The sequence below is a fragment of the Mycena indigotica genome (genome assembly GCF_014461135.1).
Source record: "Mycena indigotica strain 171206Taipei chromosome Unknown Mind.scaff0001, whole genome shotgun sequence".
NCBI classification, from domain to species: domain Eukaryota; kingdom Fungi; phylum Basidiomycota; class Agaricomycetes; order Agaricales; family Mycenaceae; genus Mycena; species Mycena indigotica.
In genome coordinates, this window is record NW_023503000.1 from 3,824,046 (window position 1) to 3,837,862 (window position 13,817).

The 13,817-nt window shown below is 50.1% G+C and overlaps 6 protein-coding genes across 6 annotated transcripts; 2 read left to right on the plus strand and 4 right to left on the minus strand.

Moving 5' to 3' along the window:
* Window positions 1–579: 579 nt before the first annotated feature.
* Window positions 580–2,017, minus strand: MIND_00111200 (DUF3844 domain-containing protein; the record flags this gene model as incomplete). The annotated part of the gene is made up of 5 exons (XM_037358057.1): window positions 580–708; window positions 754–1,134; window positions 1,187–1,358; window positions 1,410–1,690; window positions 1,742–2,017. 5 exons carry the CDS (start codon window positions 2,015–2,017, stop codon window positions 580–582), a joined length of 1,239 nt encoding a protein of 412 aa, XP_037225967.1.
* Window positions 2,018–2,387: 370 nt separating this feature from the next.
* MIND_00111300 (DUF3844 domain-containing protein) lies at window positions 2,388–3,599 on the minus strand (the record flags this gene model as incomplete). Its single annotated transcript, XM_037358058.1, has 3 exons — window positions 2,388–2,526; window positions 2,579–3,245; window positions 3,302–3,599. The coding sequence occupies 3 exons, from the start codon at window positions 3,597–3,599 to the stop codon at window positions 2,388–2,390; spliced, it is 1,104 nt and encodes a 367-aa protein (XP_037225968.1).
* A 1,272-nt stretch (window positions 3,600–4,871) lies between these two features.
* On the plus strand, window positions 4,872–5,881 carry MIND_00111400 (40S ribosomal protein S0; the record flags this gene model as incomplete). The annotated part of the gene is made up of 3 exons (XM_037358059.1): window positions 4,872–5,007; window positions 5,068–5,706; window positions 5,760–5,881. The coding sequence occupies 3 exons, from the start codon at window positions 4,872–4,874 to the stop codon at window positions 5,879–5,881; spliced, it is 897 nt and encodes a 298-aa protein (XP_037225969.1).
* Window positions 5,882–6,143: 262 nt separating this feature from the next.
* On the minus strand, window positions 6,144–8,206 carry MIND_00111500 (uncharacterized protein; the record flags this gene model as incomplete). The annotated part of the gene is made up of 6 exons (XM_037358060.1): window positions 6,144–6,329; window positions 6,376–6,669; window positions 6,710–7,201; window positions 7,249–7,860; window positions 7,905–8,128; window positions 8,182–8,206. The coding sequence occupies 6 exons, from the start codon at window positions 8,204–8,206 to the stop codon at window positions 6,144–6,146; spliced, it is 1,833 nt and encodes a 610-aa protein (XP_037225970.1).
* A 280-nt stretch (window positions 8,207–8,486) lies between these two features.
* MIND_00111600 (MFS general substrate transporter) lies at window positions 8,487–11,101 on the minus strand (the record flags this gene model as incomplete). The annotated part of the gene is made up of 21 exons (XM_037358061.1): window positions 8,487–8,671; window positions 8,719–8,852; window positions 8,898–8,967; window positions 9,013–9,186; window positions 9,239–9,291; window positions 9,340–9,379; window positions 9,428–9,470; window positions 9,519–9,595; window positions 9,641–9,712; window positions 9,764–10,014; window positions 10,060–10,074; window positions 10,128–10,187; window positions 10,238–10,261; window positions 10,315–10,334; window positions 10,380–10,398; window positions 10,450–10,479; window positions 10,533–10,561; window positions 10,613–10,627; window positions 10,680–10,747; window positions 10,794–10,802; window positions 10,861–11,101. 21 exons carry the CDS (start codon window positions 11,099–11,101, stop codon window positions 8,487–8,489), a joined length of 1,629 nt encoding a protein of 542 aa, XP_037225971.1.
* Window positions 11,102–11,534: 433 nt separating this feature from the next.
* On the plus strand, window positions 11,535–13,585 carry MIND_00111700 (uncharacterized protein; the record flags this gene model as incomplete). The annotated part of the gene is made up of 6 exons (XM_037358062.1): window positions 11,535–12,062; window positions 12,112–12,380; window positions 12,432–12,675; window positions 12,720–13,150; window positions 13,198–13,397; window positions 13,443–13,585. The coding sequence occupies 6 exons, from the start codon at window positions 11,535–11,537 to the stop codon at window positions 13,583–13,585; spliced, it is 1,815 nt and encodes a 604-aa protein (XP_037225972.1).
* Window positions 13,586–13,817: the final 232 nt, after the last annotated feature.

The window sequence follows — 13,817 nt, forward strand, 5'->3', positions numbered from 1 at the left end:
TCTCGACCAATGCTGGTCGGAGGAATCCAACAGGAGCGGATGGCATCGAGGACGCTCCGGCGTGAGGTTGTGGATAGTAGTATTGCATGCGTAGTAAAGACCAGTGGTTGGTGGTGGGGTAGATGCATGAAGAACCAAATGCTTTTCTTTTATAATGCCGATTCAGTTGAAGAAAACTGGCAAGGCCAAAGCTGGTGTTGCGTCATAAGCTCGATCCGGATCCCAACGCCCTATTGGGGGTTTTCTATCGAACGACGCGCGTATTCAACCTGGAAAACATTAGTGCTTCAGATGTTTCTGGCGCATTCACAAATGGCAAGTTTGTCGGGCGCGTAGCTACTGTGGGCCAACTGGAGGAGTCGCCGTCGAAGATTAATTTCCCAAGGAGGGTATCGTCGAGAGAAAAATCGAGAGTTGGGCCAACCGAGACGCGTTAGTTTCGTGTCATAATCGTCTCCGACATTGAGATTCACTGCTGAGGTCATAGTCCATATATATATAAGCAGAAACGAGGTAGCCACGTGGGATGCGAGGCTATCTTAGCGCGACTGGATAGGTTTGTTGGTTTTCCAGAAAACTTTAATCTGGGCTTTCTGCGCTTCCCGCCCAGGTATCGGTCGTGAGCTTGACTGGAACACCATAGCGGGCGCGATTTATAGTAGCACTTGTTATATTCCTGGGTGGGGTGATTTCGACGGCGATCAGATACTACCAAAATTCAAAGACTCGTCATGCAAGCAGGATTTTACGCACAGCAACATTGACGGTCCCGGCATCAAAAGAGGGTAAGTCAGCATTTTGTACATGCAGTTCGCCCTCCCAGTTCAATGAAGCTGAGTCCAATTGTCGGTGTTGAGAGTCGAAGGTGGCAGAAGAATGCGGAGGCGGTAATGGGCGTAATGCCGCCTCGTATAACGTAGCATTGACCTTGATCGCGCCTTTCTCGGGAGTAGACAGAGTAGTCTGGCGAAGGAGGTACACGCGAATTGGCTGCCGGACGGTATCAACATGACCATTATCGGCTCTTGGCGAAAGCAAGAGAAAGCTCCTAAGCACTCCTAATGGCCCGGAAAGCTGGATATGGAATGGTATTGCCTCGACCAGAGCAAAGACGCCGATGGACGGAACGAATAACTTCAATCAAATATATTGACTAAGAGAAGAACAGATAGAAATAAGGACTTACATCGCAATGCAGGTCGGATGGCTGCCGCGTATCTCCAGCGCCGACCGTTAGTTCGACTGGGAGCTGGAGCCACTCTTCGGGACAGACTTTGATTGTCGCGAACAACGTGGGGTCTGAGATGCGCGGACGCGATGGACGAGTTCTCTGGCGGTAGTTCAGCTCAATATGCACACTGAGTACTATAATTTGAGCTTGATATGATGAGGGGCAAAGGAGTCCATACCTTCTTTCTTTCATTAGGAACGATACAGACCGATAGACCGCGACTACGGTGAGGGAGTAAACACATTTGAGGAAGCCACCGTCCCGAAAAGAGATGTTACACGAGGGAGGAAGTTGGTAGGAATTCTGGAACGGACCAAACATTGCTGGAAACCTGTAGGAGAAAGGAATGCTAGATGGACAAGGAGCACCAGTCTTAGAGAATAAAGATAAAATGTCGTTGACGACTTTGGTGGCTTGGTAACCAAGCGAGACACTGAGCGCCTCCATCAAGCCTTCAACCTAAGTATGAGTCAAGTCAGCATCATGCCGTCTCGCTCGCGAAAACCAAACCTTGAGGTTGACAGCGACGATTGACTCTGGAGACCCAACAAACACCGTCCCTGTGACTGCGGAACCACGACCAAGTATGGGCCGGTTAATGCTGTCCTCTTTCTGCCCATCCAACATGATAGTCAATCGAGCATTCGGGTCGCTGCGCACAAATGTCCCTCCATTAGATTCGCGAGAAAGTGCCGCTTGTCCCAGAATATGTTCATTTTCACTGGGAGTCGGTGTGTAGGAAGGAGGTGCTGAGCGATTTGTGTATGAAGGAAGGAAGAAGGACATACTGATTGATTTCAGATTCTCCCCGCTGTTTGATATGGTAAGTACCTGGTCTAAGTATAAGCCTTGCGTGGTCTGTTCCACTCCAAATGCATCGGCTTGTCAAGGGTATAATCGCCCTCGTCCTCCGTCGTCATCCATACCCACACTCCCTGGCTCACCTGTTCCATTTACTAGAGGGTGTAATGCATTCGGTATTGCGAGAAGATACCTGAAATGACTCGAGCATATTGTCATATTACTAAGAAACTGTGTGTCGAGAAAGCGAGTCATGCCCTGGCGATAACTGCGGGAGAAGTGAAAGTGCTGATTAAAAGTGCCAGAAATAACAAGAGTGGTTACAATACTGCATGTCCTTGTCTTTCGACCAGCGCTAATCTTTCTTAGGGTGTACCGCTCCGCCCATGAGTACGCTGGGAAGCTCAATGTTGCCGACACCATACAGAAGCCCAACACTCATGGCGACGACAAGAATGAGGACCACTGTTGTACCTGCTAAAAGGACGAATGGTCTGTAGGAGCTTTGAGTAACTCGCCTCAGTTGCTAGCAAATGCAATACTTACCCGCTAACATCCTTTCGCTCGCAACGCTCGCCGACCCAGTTTTCAGTCTTGAGTGTTTTCCCCGCACCCTTCGTTGATTTCCCGCAAGCACAAACGAAACATGTTCTGCCAGCTTTGCTTGCGCTAACGCACTCCCCACGTCCGGAGCAGCTCAAAGTCGAGTTCGAGCACGCGTCAAGCGTTGTATGGCATGTGCCAATGCTGCCTATTGGTTGCTGTGGTGCTGGCTTAGGCGAAGGAAAAGGCGCCTGCGAGGGTTGGGCTTGACGTTTGACAGGAGTCGAGGTAGTTGAGGAGAAAGCCAAAAGTGCTATTTTGGCATCTTGGGAGATCGCCAGTTGAATCATGGAGTGCGTATCGGCCAGTGCAGCCTCATATTCTGGACTGGAGGATCCATATTGAGTGCGGAGTTTCCGAAGGGCCCCAAGTTCTTGTGCTGCAAAAGCAGCCTCTTCCGACTTTGATAGGAAGGTCGAAATAGAGTTGAGTTGCGACGAATAACCTGCCTGAAGGGTATCGGCAAAGTCTGTAGATGGAGCGGGCGAGAAAAGAGAGGTGTAAATGTGGGCGGCATGGTGGAGGTAGGTGGAGATAACGCTGTCCAAAGATGGCGTCGGTGGACTTTCTAGAGAAGCTACATGGCGAAGGGATCCAGGGAGGTTCATTGCTGGACCATAAACCCGTTAAACTTGGTCGCATGCATGAATGAGCAAAGCATAATACCCTTCAAGTCAACTTCATCGACAGTCAGTAAAAGCACATTTCTCTGCCTCTGCTCTCCAATGAGTTCCGTCTCTCCTTGAACCTGGAATAAATCCTCCAAAGTCCGGCTTCCAGCCCTTAGCTCGTTGAACGCCTCTAATCCAAGATGCTGGGATAGGACAGCACTTGCATCGTCAGCAACAAAGTCAATGGGAAGGTTTGGGAGGAGTGGAGGTGGGGAGAGGTATATGTCGATGGCGAATACGTTCGGTACCACACAAAGAGCGAGAGTGGAGAGTCGCAACGACTTCCACATCATTGGGAAGGGTAGAGTATTATGTCACGTGTGACGCCATGATTCGTTTCTCAACATCAGCTTCAAAAAGCAGAAACCGAACCCAGTTCAGCCCACCTCCGAAGTCGACTGTGTGTGCTACAACAAGCTTCTACGTCAAGTCACTTCCGAATTCCTTTCTTCTCGACTCCAAGTTACAACCGAGCGCTTCGCGGAGAACCAATATTGATATATTTCGGCAGTTGGCCAGCTCAGTCTGTCGACCTTGTCCTATTTGGTCGTGTGCAGAAAATGGCTACTTGTCGCCAACAGACTGCTCTGCCGTATGGTGGTGCGCGTTCCAAGCCACAAGTCCTGTAGTCGACATTTACAAAATCGTTCGGAAAACGACAAGTGGAAAGTGCAAGGATTCCATGGCGGCAATATTGCTTGAAGATGTTTGAAGTTGCCCTTGAGCTTTGGCTGGGCAATCTGTCGCAAAGGGAGTAGCTATGGACTAACAAAAAGTTGGACTCGAACGGTGTCATGATTTCGGAACGGATACGCAATATAAAACTCTTGGGATTGTCTGGTACGCACTGGGATTCCAGACAACATTCTTGTCTTCCTGGCAATTCTTTTCTTTTCTCCGACCCACCCACAACGTAGGTATCTAGGCTGTCTTCCACAGTAATTGGGACTGATCTCTTTGTGGACTTGTATTTTCCCACTTCAAGCAGACAGCTATGAAAGGCATTCTCGACTGCGGCTGTCGACTCACCTGCAAACTAACATCATTCTCTGACACGCCTTGGACGACGTCCGGTATATGGTTGCTGGCAGGAGAAACATCACCACTATCCTTGTTTCTCAAGCTTTTCTGTTCACGGTGATTTTATCTGATCCTTTTTTTTCTTCTTTGGTATTTTTATTTATTTTTTGAATCCGCTTTATTTCGTGATTGCCCTCAGGCGTGGTAGCTAGCATCGTACACATTGTAACCACTTGTCCGCAGGACTACTCCCTATCACCTATGCTACATGATGCTCTTAACATATTACAAAAACTCTTCGCGCTGTTTGTTCGTCTCCTTACTGTTGACTTGAGTCTTGTGGAGGAAAAAATACATCAGTGACCATCAGTGACCTGTCACCGCCTCTTCCTCAAAAAACTTCGCCAACGACGACGACGACGCACTCAACTTTCTAGTCGTCTCATACCACCCAATGTGAGTTCAGGATGGTACTATCTATGATCTCTGGCCGCAATAAAGGCGATTTCCCTCAATTTGGAGTGGATGCTGACCCTACGCTGTAGATGGCGTCGAAACTTCCAGCAGTCCTCAGTGCGACCGAGGAGGATATCCAACTCCTCCTGGCCGCCCAAAGCCATATCGGAACGAAAAACTGCGACAAGCAGATGGAGCCTTATGTTTGGAAACGTCGCTCTGACGGTACGTGAAAACAGGGCTGTATCTTCATAGGCCGGTAACTGATACGTGTTTTCCACCTAGGCATTCACATTATCAACATCGGCAAGACCTGGGAGAAGCTTGTTTTTGCTGCCCGCATCATCGCTGCCGTTGAAAACCCCAACGACGTCTGTGTCATTTCCGCTCGTCCTTATGGCCATCGTGCCGTCCTCAAATACGCTGCCAACACTGGAGCTCAGGCCATCGCTGGCCGCTTCACTCCTGGCTCATTCACTAACTACATCACCCGCTCGTTCAAAGAGCCGCGTCTGATTGTGGTTACCGACCCCCGTGTCGACCACCAAGCCATTCGGGAGGCTTCCTACGTCAATATCCCAGTCATTGCTCTTTGCGACACCGATGCGCCCCTCAAGTTTGTCGACGTTGCGATTCCGGCCAACAACAAGACCCGCCATTCGATCGGTCTTCTGTGGTGGCTGCTAGCACGTGAGGTGCTCCGTCTCCGAGGCACTATTCCTCGCTCGAGCGACGGCTGGAACGTCATGGTTGATATGTTCTTCTACCGTGACCCTGAGGAGGTCGAGAAGCAGCAGAAAGAAGAGGCTGAGGCCAAGCTGGCCCTCACTCAAGGTGGCGCCGAGGAAAGTGCACCCGCTGAGTGGGATGTTGGAGGTGCACCTGCCGCAGGTGGCATCAACCCCGGCCTTGTTGGCGATGGCGGTTAGTTGCTTTCCCCTTTCCCCTTCATCCTGGTTGATCATGAATAATAACAGGCGCCCTCGATTGGTCGGCGGACCCAACACCTGGTGCGACCACCGACTGGGCCGCAGAGCCTTCTGCCGCTGGTGGCTGGGGAGCCGATGCTCAGGCTACTGGCTCTGGTGGATGGGAGTAAATACACGCTGTTACCTTGGCATGTCGTTTATAAGCACCAAAAAATTATGATATGCAGCTCTATCTCACTTGAGAATCGCTCTAAACACCGACATGTAAGTTGATTCAACTCCATTTGTAGTTGAATTTGTTGCGTTTGCTCCTTGAATTTCCAAGGGCCCTCTGGCATGTGCACCACGAAGTCCATATATACCCCCCAACCTCCTCGAAAGCAACACGAGTATGGAGTTTTGATATATCCATTTCCATTGTTAGTGGTACAATTACAATTTTCCTAACACTTTTCTTCCAATCAAGAACCTCTTCGGCACATCAACCTCCCTCGCTCGCAAGAATTCAGCAACGTTTTTGCCTAGAAAGTCAACGGTACTGGTACAACTGACCCCACGATCAAGATAGTCATGGAGGAGAAAGTGGATGGCAAGGATGTTGGGCAATTCGAAGCGATCCTGGCATATAAATAAGATGCACTGCAAAAGGGAAAGAATCGCGCACAATATGCTGGCCATTATAGTCATCGCCCAAAAGTTCAATCATCTTCTCGATACTGAGCAATCGCCTCAGCCACTCGTATTGGTCTCGGTCTTCGACAAAGAAGCCGACATTGGCATCGGATCCTTTGTCGCCAGATCGAGCATGTACGATTGAGCCGAGTGGAGCCCGGATGGAGGGGCGGAAATCCACGTCGAGAGCGACCTTCTTGGTACCCCTTGGGGGTGCTGGAGACGAAACACGGTGTGGACGGTTGTTGCCGCGGAAATGTTTGTGTTTGCGCCGGGGCGGGAACATCTACAATACTTCCGTTTGGCAGATGCACTTGTTGCTTGACGTCCCTCTGGTCCATCCTCGTCACGAAGTATTCGTGAATCGGCTTCGGTAAACCCAATCGCCCGTCCATATGCACCGTCCCACCGGGATACGCACCCATAATCAGGTCCATCATAGGGCGAATGAACTTGGAAGGGGCAAGATCTTTGGCCTCCTTGGCCTGCGCAACGACGCGTAACGTGGCCGTTGCTGCAGTCTGAGTGGCAGGATTTCGCGCGGGGACGCCGAGCAATTGGAAGTCCAGGAGGGTGAACTTGTTGAGACTGTTAATTGCTGGGTCGGCAAAAAGACTGCGCGCTTGTTGTTCAAACATTCGTGCTTTCGTCTGAGCATCCAAACCAACGATGTAATAGTTAGACTCGGCCTGGAAACCGCCGCGACCAGTGATCCCAACTTTCGTTGTAGGTGGGGGAGGGGCGGATTGGACTCCAGTGACTGCAACACGGTTCTTGGCCACTTGCGTGAAGGAAATGTTATCAATTATGGCGGTAACCTGGGAAATGCATGGGTTGACGAGCTTGACAGCGCAAAACCACTCACATCTGAGTTGAAATACCATGGCCCTTGGATCTCGTACAGCAATTGCGACGTGCATGTAGCAACGCTGACCAGCCCGCCGGTGCCTTTCCGTTTTGTGATGATGACCTGACCATTTGCCCCAATCTCAGCTATGGGGTAGCCAAGATTGAGCCACCGTCCACCTTTCTCGAGTTTCTTGAAGCCGGTGAAGTTCCCGCCGGTCACGTAAGTGGAACACTCGATAAGATGCCCTGCAATCAAGGAACAAGCAAGTTGCTCAAAATTCGACGGATCCCAATCGTGCCACCATGCTGCAGCTCCAATGACTGGTGACGCATCGGCGACGCGCCCACAAACGACAATGTCGGCCCCATGCTTCAAAGCGGCCGCAATTCCCATTCCACCAAGGTAGCATTGTGCAAAGATTGGTTTGTATGGCCAGGATGCGAAAGCTTCGCCGGTATGATGATTGATGAATGCGTCTGGCTCCTGATGGGAGCGCTCGAGGACAATGGGAAGTACCTCGTCGCCAGAAATCCAAGCAACTTGCAAAGAAAGATTGCGCTGTTTGAGGATTTCCGCAATAACTTTGTAAAGGCCGTGAGTATCTGTCCCGCCAGCGTTCACGACAACCTGGAAGTGAGTTGACGAGACATAGCGCGAAGTGGAGTGCACACCTTTATCCCATTCCTAGCTATGTCATCCAAACCGAGTTTCAAAGCCTCCACGAAAGCCGCTTCGTAGGAAGGGACATCCTGACCCGACATCTTCTTGCCGGCTAAACTGGTCATATTTCCCTCTGACATAAAGTCCCCAATTATAACGTCGACAGGGTCATCGGGGTGCCCAGCAGCGAGCTGAGCAAAGCCGATTCGCCGGTCAATCGCTGAACCTGACGCGCCTAACGTTCGACGCTAAGTTATCGTGGCTTTCTATAGCCCTGTTATTACTTACCACCAATTCGAACCGGCCGCTTCATCTTCTTGGACTCGAAGGTTGTGGAGAGCACTCAAACTTCAAGGCATGTGTTTGGGGAAACACTTGATACGGGTGACGTCATGTGACCTGCGTGGCAGGTCCTCGTCCAATCAAATAGTCCTCCCGCACCTGAAAAATTGTGGTCAAGTACCGAGGCTACTGAACCTAGCGTGTGGGGATGCTTAACATTGGGTCGTCACTGTTCATTCTCAACCGTTTATGCCACGATTATATCATTCTCTGAGTGCCTAACTCCGTTCTCTGCACAACAGCTCGGTCCTCTAAAGCGTGTATCGGAAGTCTGGCGCGCGATCTCCAAGTTCTCTCAACTCCTTCTTCGTATAGACCCGCGCCCCCTCAGTTTGCTTTGCCTGCTCGTCCCTCGCGCGGTTGATCCGCTTGTATGAGAGCACAGCGATAGGCACGCAAATGAGCCCGATACCGACGAACATCAATTCACAGCCGTCTGAAAAGAAGGTTCAGTGGTAACCAGTCAAAATGACAATGACGCACGTCCGACAAGGAACCGGGGAGAATCTTTCGCGCGATAGATGTTGCTTGCAATCGCACCGCTGAAGTTACCGATTCCGATGTGGAGAGCCATACCAACTCCGCGTTTATATTGACCACTCAGATTGTTTCCCAGCCTGGAAGGCAGTTAATAAAGCACACTCACCAATGAATCAACGTACCAAGCAACGACTCCAGGGAAAGCTGCATAACTTCCAGCCACACAGAAAAACACGCCAAAGTATTTTGCGCCTACAACATGTTAATGGTGACCATGCATAGAAAGGCTTCTTGAACCTGGTGGTGCTTGAGAGATGTTGATTGCAAATCCAATGAGCAGCATGATAAGACCAGCGTAGATGAAAGGCCATCGCTTTTTGATACGGTCCGACCACACAGCAAAAACGTAAAGAGTAATCGCTGAGCAATGTTGTATTGGAGGCTTGAAACAGCAGGGCAGCCAAGGACTCACTAGCAAAGACCTAGTAAATGTCAATTAAGAGCTCCATATCACGGGATTGACCTACATATGGTGGGACAGTGAGCAACTGAGAAACTGGGATGCTATGACCAAAACTGAAGGAAGTGGTTCATGAAGTGCGAACAAAGGTAGGCGCCACATACGTGCTGATGATAGTTGGCAAGAACAGTGTGATTCCGTAAACTGTATTTCATGAGGTTTCATGCACGCCGAATCAATGAAAAGACTAACGTGGTCCAATAATGGACATGTAGATGAGGATGTGCAACCAAACCTGTGGTTCGGGATGAGTTTCCGCTAGTCAACGGGGAAGTTCACAGACCTGCCAGTCGGACACTGCCTGCCACAAGTGTCGCCACTCGAAATGCTCTTCCTCGCCAACAGAAGAGTTGTCGTACTCTGTTAAGTTGTTGGCATTAACGCAGATAAACATGGTCAGCTTACTCTTCCGCCAAACGAGGTAAGATCGCTCTTCAGGTGTTAGGAATCCAGCCGTGGCGGGAAAATCAACGAGAACTAATCCAAGCAGAGATCAACTTGATAATTACGAGCAAGCCGAAGGCATACTGAAAAAGGCAACGATCCCAACCGCTACAGTTGCGATACCTTCCTGTAGTTCGGTTGAGACATAAAGCGTGACGGAAAAAGCAAGAATAACCAAGATAAAGATCCAGCTCCAACCTTCAAGACCTTGTATTCCGTTCATGAAGTTGATACCATATGCAAGAAGTCCACTGAACGCGCCAGCCATGGAAGCGGCACCGAAGAAATACCCGATGCGTAATTGAAGCATGTGGCGGGGGTACCAGAGGGAAAGACTGGATTTGTGAGGTGATTCCACTTGACAAGAACAGACGACCAACTAGTAAACGACACCACTAAGCAGCGACTTTTCAACCCCATCATGTTGGAACTGGGAAGTGAGACTCACGGGAAAAGTCCAGCTTCCGCTATACCTAGACAAACCCGGACTCCAACAAGTTGGGGGTACCTGAATTCCGGTAAGTCTGGCATTTTTGACAACGCTGAACAGGGATTGACGTTTTTACGAGACCCATAAGTGTCCTGCATCAAGAATTAGTCAATTACGAATTCGATTCGAAATGGAGGCGACATACATAACGGTCCCCCACAGAAGCTACCAATGATTAGTCGTGGACAGCGAGGCCGAGATAAAGCTCACAGTGATGCCAGGGAGCCACCTTGGGCCGTTTGGTGAGAAAAGAGATTAGCGTGGGTCGCAGAGAGCTTACTTAGAGGGACGGAATTTCTTGAGGACGAGACTGATGCATATAGCCGGTGAGAGAGGTGCTCGTAGCTCCGGGCGGCTACGTACTTTGCCGGGCATTCAAAAATGCAATAAGGCTATGGAGCTAGGATCGTATTTTTGTCCGAAGGCACCAAGACCAAACTCACAATGAAATACATCGTCTATTTGCGGTCATTAGCGCCAGAAATAGATGAGAAGGAAACCTAGCCTCACTAATGCAATGTTGTACTTGTCTCCAGTAAGGTGTAGTTGTGTCACCAATCCGTCCAACTTGGCGTTTCCTAGCGCAATTTGCAGCAAGAATAAAACCATCAACGGCGCACATACCGATATTGCCTGTAAGAAGTTAACAGAGAGCCATGATCAAGTTCAAGTCTCCTCTATGACCACGCACCGCGATCCATAAACGAAAACAAGTACAAGATGCTCAGGATCGGCATAAGACGCAGATCGACCTTGCGCCATATTCTACGCTCCTCCTCTGGTGTAAGCTGCGGAGGTGGTGGTAGTTTTGACTCTCCACCAAAGTCAAACTCGTGGTCAGAGTTAGATTTGACTTGCTCGAGGTGGGAATCGGTTGAGCCTTTCTCGAGCGAAGCTTTGGGCTCGCTGGGCTTTTCGACAGTCGTAGACATGGTTGTGCGAGACAAAAAAGTCGCGCAGTGTCGTCACCGGGTCAGCTGCTCCAGCTTTATAGGCATCGTGGGGGGACATTTGAAGGCAGGCACAAATGATTTCTCGTGAGAGTCCATGTCGACATTCTGAAAAGCGGGGCTGGAACGGGGCGCCGGACCCCTTCGGCAAAAGGGCGGCATTGTGACTGGGAATGAGAGACAATCTTTATCCTGAATCCTGTAGGCTGTGAGCCTCCGGCTCGTCAACGTCAGTACTTAGTATCCAACGCCGCATTCAACTTTTCGTGCCGCAGAGCACGTGCTCTGCGAGTGGCAGATGTCAATCAGGAATTGTAGCATGTGACCGGACCGGTCATCTCCCTCTATGGAGTGTTTCCTCTCCTCTTAAAATCTTCATTTTAAGATTGTAAAGCCCCAGCATCCAACTTCATCAATGCTGCCTTCAGATTCACTTCCCTACGAAATCATTTCAGAAATCCTCTCACCACTTCTCAAGGTCCCAGACGAGCTTTTCGCTGACAACAGCCCCATCTCTCCATTCGCTCAGTATTCCCATCAATCCACTGCTGCGTACTTGGCTGTATGCAAAAAATGGTTGCATGCCGCGACACCGTTGCTTTACCACGTTGTCGTCCTGCGTTCCGTTGGCCAGGCCGAGGCGCTGGCGTTGACTTTAGCGACGCACAACGGCCTTGGGAATCACATTCGGAAACTTAGAGTGGAAGGTGGCTACGGAGACTCGATGCTCACCATTCTTGCGAGTGCGCCAAACATCACAGACCTATATCTGTCATTAGAAATCTGGGGCGCAAATAGCACGACTGGACTCTGCCAAGGATTGCCTCTCATCAATCCGACACGTCTTATCATCAACGAGGGCGGGAGTTTGCGGAGGAGTAAACAAGTAACAAACCTCATTGGTACAATTCGCACGGCGATTGTTGAATCCTGGGATCACTTGGTGTGCCCTCTGAGCAATGTGACTCGGAAGCGCGTCTAATTGTTTATAGACATTTTTTGTCTCGCCTTACATTTATGCGAGGGACTCCGATGGCCGCGCGGCACTTTTCTTCGAGTCATTGGCCCAAGCCGCCAGAGTACAGACAGTGGTGACTCCCCGCGAAGACTGTCTCGATTGGGTTTACCCCTTGGTTAAATCATGCCCCCTACAGCATATGGGATTCAACAGTCGAAAATTCTGGTGGTACCACAGGCACGCAAAACAAGGATCTTTGCGAGATCCCGCGCTAAAGCAACTCATCCGTAACTATGAACTAGTGTCAGTGATTCAAAATGGTTGGCTACACACTCCGGCTAACTGTGTCCCAAGATATCGGCCACGCTCAAGAGAGGCAGAATTCCCTCAGTCGGTTGACGAAGACTCTGCGGCTGATGCTAGCACCAGTACCCCGTTCTCGCCTATGGGCTCCCAGCCTCTACAGCTCCAAGAATCAATCTGGTCTCGCATTCTTCAGCTCACAATGGCTCTACCGGAACGTGATTGGCGGGATGTCGGGCTGCTTTCGCTTCGAACTTCAAGACTGTCGATTTTATGCGTCTCCAAGATGTTCTATGTATGATTGTTTCCCAAGATTACTGCAGTAATGACTTCGGACAGAGACTAGGACGTTCTTCGTATTATTCAAACTTATCTTTCTTTGGCTCTCCCGCTAACTTAGACAGACTCAACAAGCTTCTGTCAGAACCAGACCTACAAATCAAGACCTTTTACTCGGTCCGATTTCGCACCAAGCCGTTACCGTGGGATCTATTCGAACGGCTTTTGAGCCGGAGTGGTACAACATTGCAAGACTGTGGTGCAGAAGTCGACGCTGCATATAATTTTGGAGAAGAGCTTACTCCTCCCACTCGAATTATCGATGCAACAGAGATTTTCTCGAGAGTACCGAGTCTCAGAAGGCTCAGATGGGCATGCAAGGCCGTTTTTCATACGCCCGATGAGACGAACGCTGGAGAAATTCCCAAGCTTGAGGCATTATGGATCCACGTCACGGATCCCACCTTCTTGGACGCTTTAGCTGCCGCACGGTATAATATACCTGACTGCGATTCGAATTACTCTAATGTATCATCAGGCTTCCTTCGCTCACAACGCTCTATGCAACCACAAATACTGTCAACTATGTTCCATTTCTGTCTGCCCATGGAGCGTCATTGACGGTGCTTCACATATCTTGCGCAATTGTGGACGAGATGTGGGCACAAAGCCACAGGGCCAGAGCGCTTGTCCGCTCTGTGTCCTTGTCTCACGGAACTGTCTGTCCTTTGGCCAGATGTAAGCCAGTTGGGTATTACTGTTGTTCGACCAATTAACAATGAGCTAGCAGCAATTTGGTCGACCCTACCCTCCAAGAAATGCCTTCTTACCCTTTGAGTGGCGCGCGGACACGCCCGCCTTATCGCGAAGACGACGCAGCGTGGCCATCTCTCCTCCCCCTGTCACCAGCAAATTCCAATCGCTGACCAAGATCACGCTTCAAATGCGCTGGTTTCCTCATCCTAGCGAAGCGTCGGTAGCATCTCCTTGGATAGCCTGTCCTGACCTCTTGACAGGAGCAAGCTAGGTGCATGGGGTGAGTATCTGCTCAAGTTCGACGCCACAGAGTGCCCTGCGTTGCAAGAGCTCAGCGTTCCAAGACTGATGTGGCCTGTCAAAGAGTGAGTTGTCGAGTTGCCCGTCTTTTATTTGATTCCG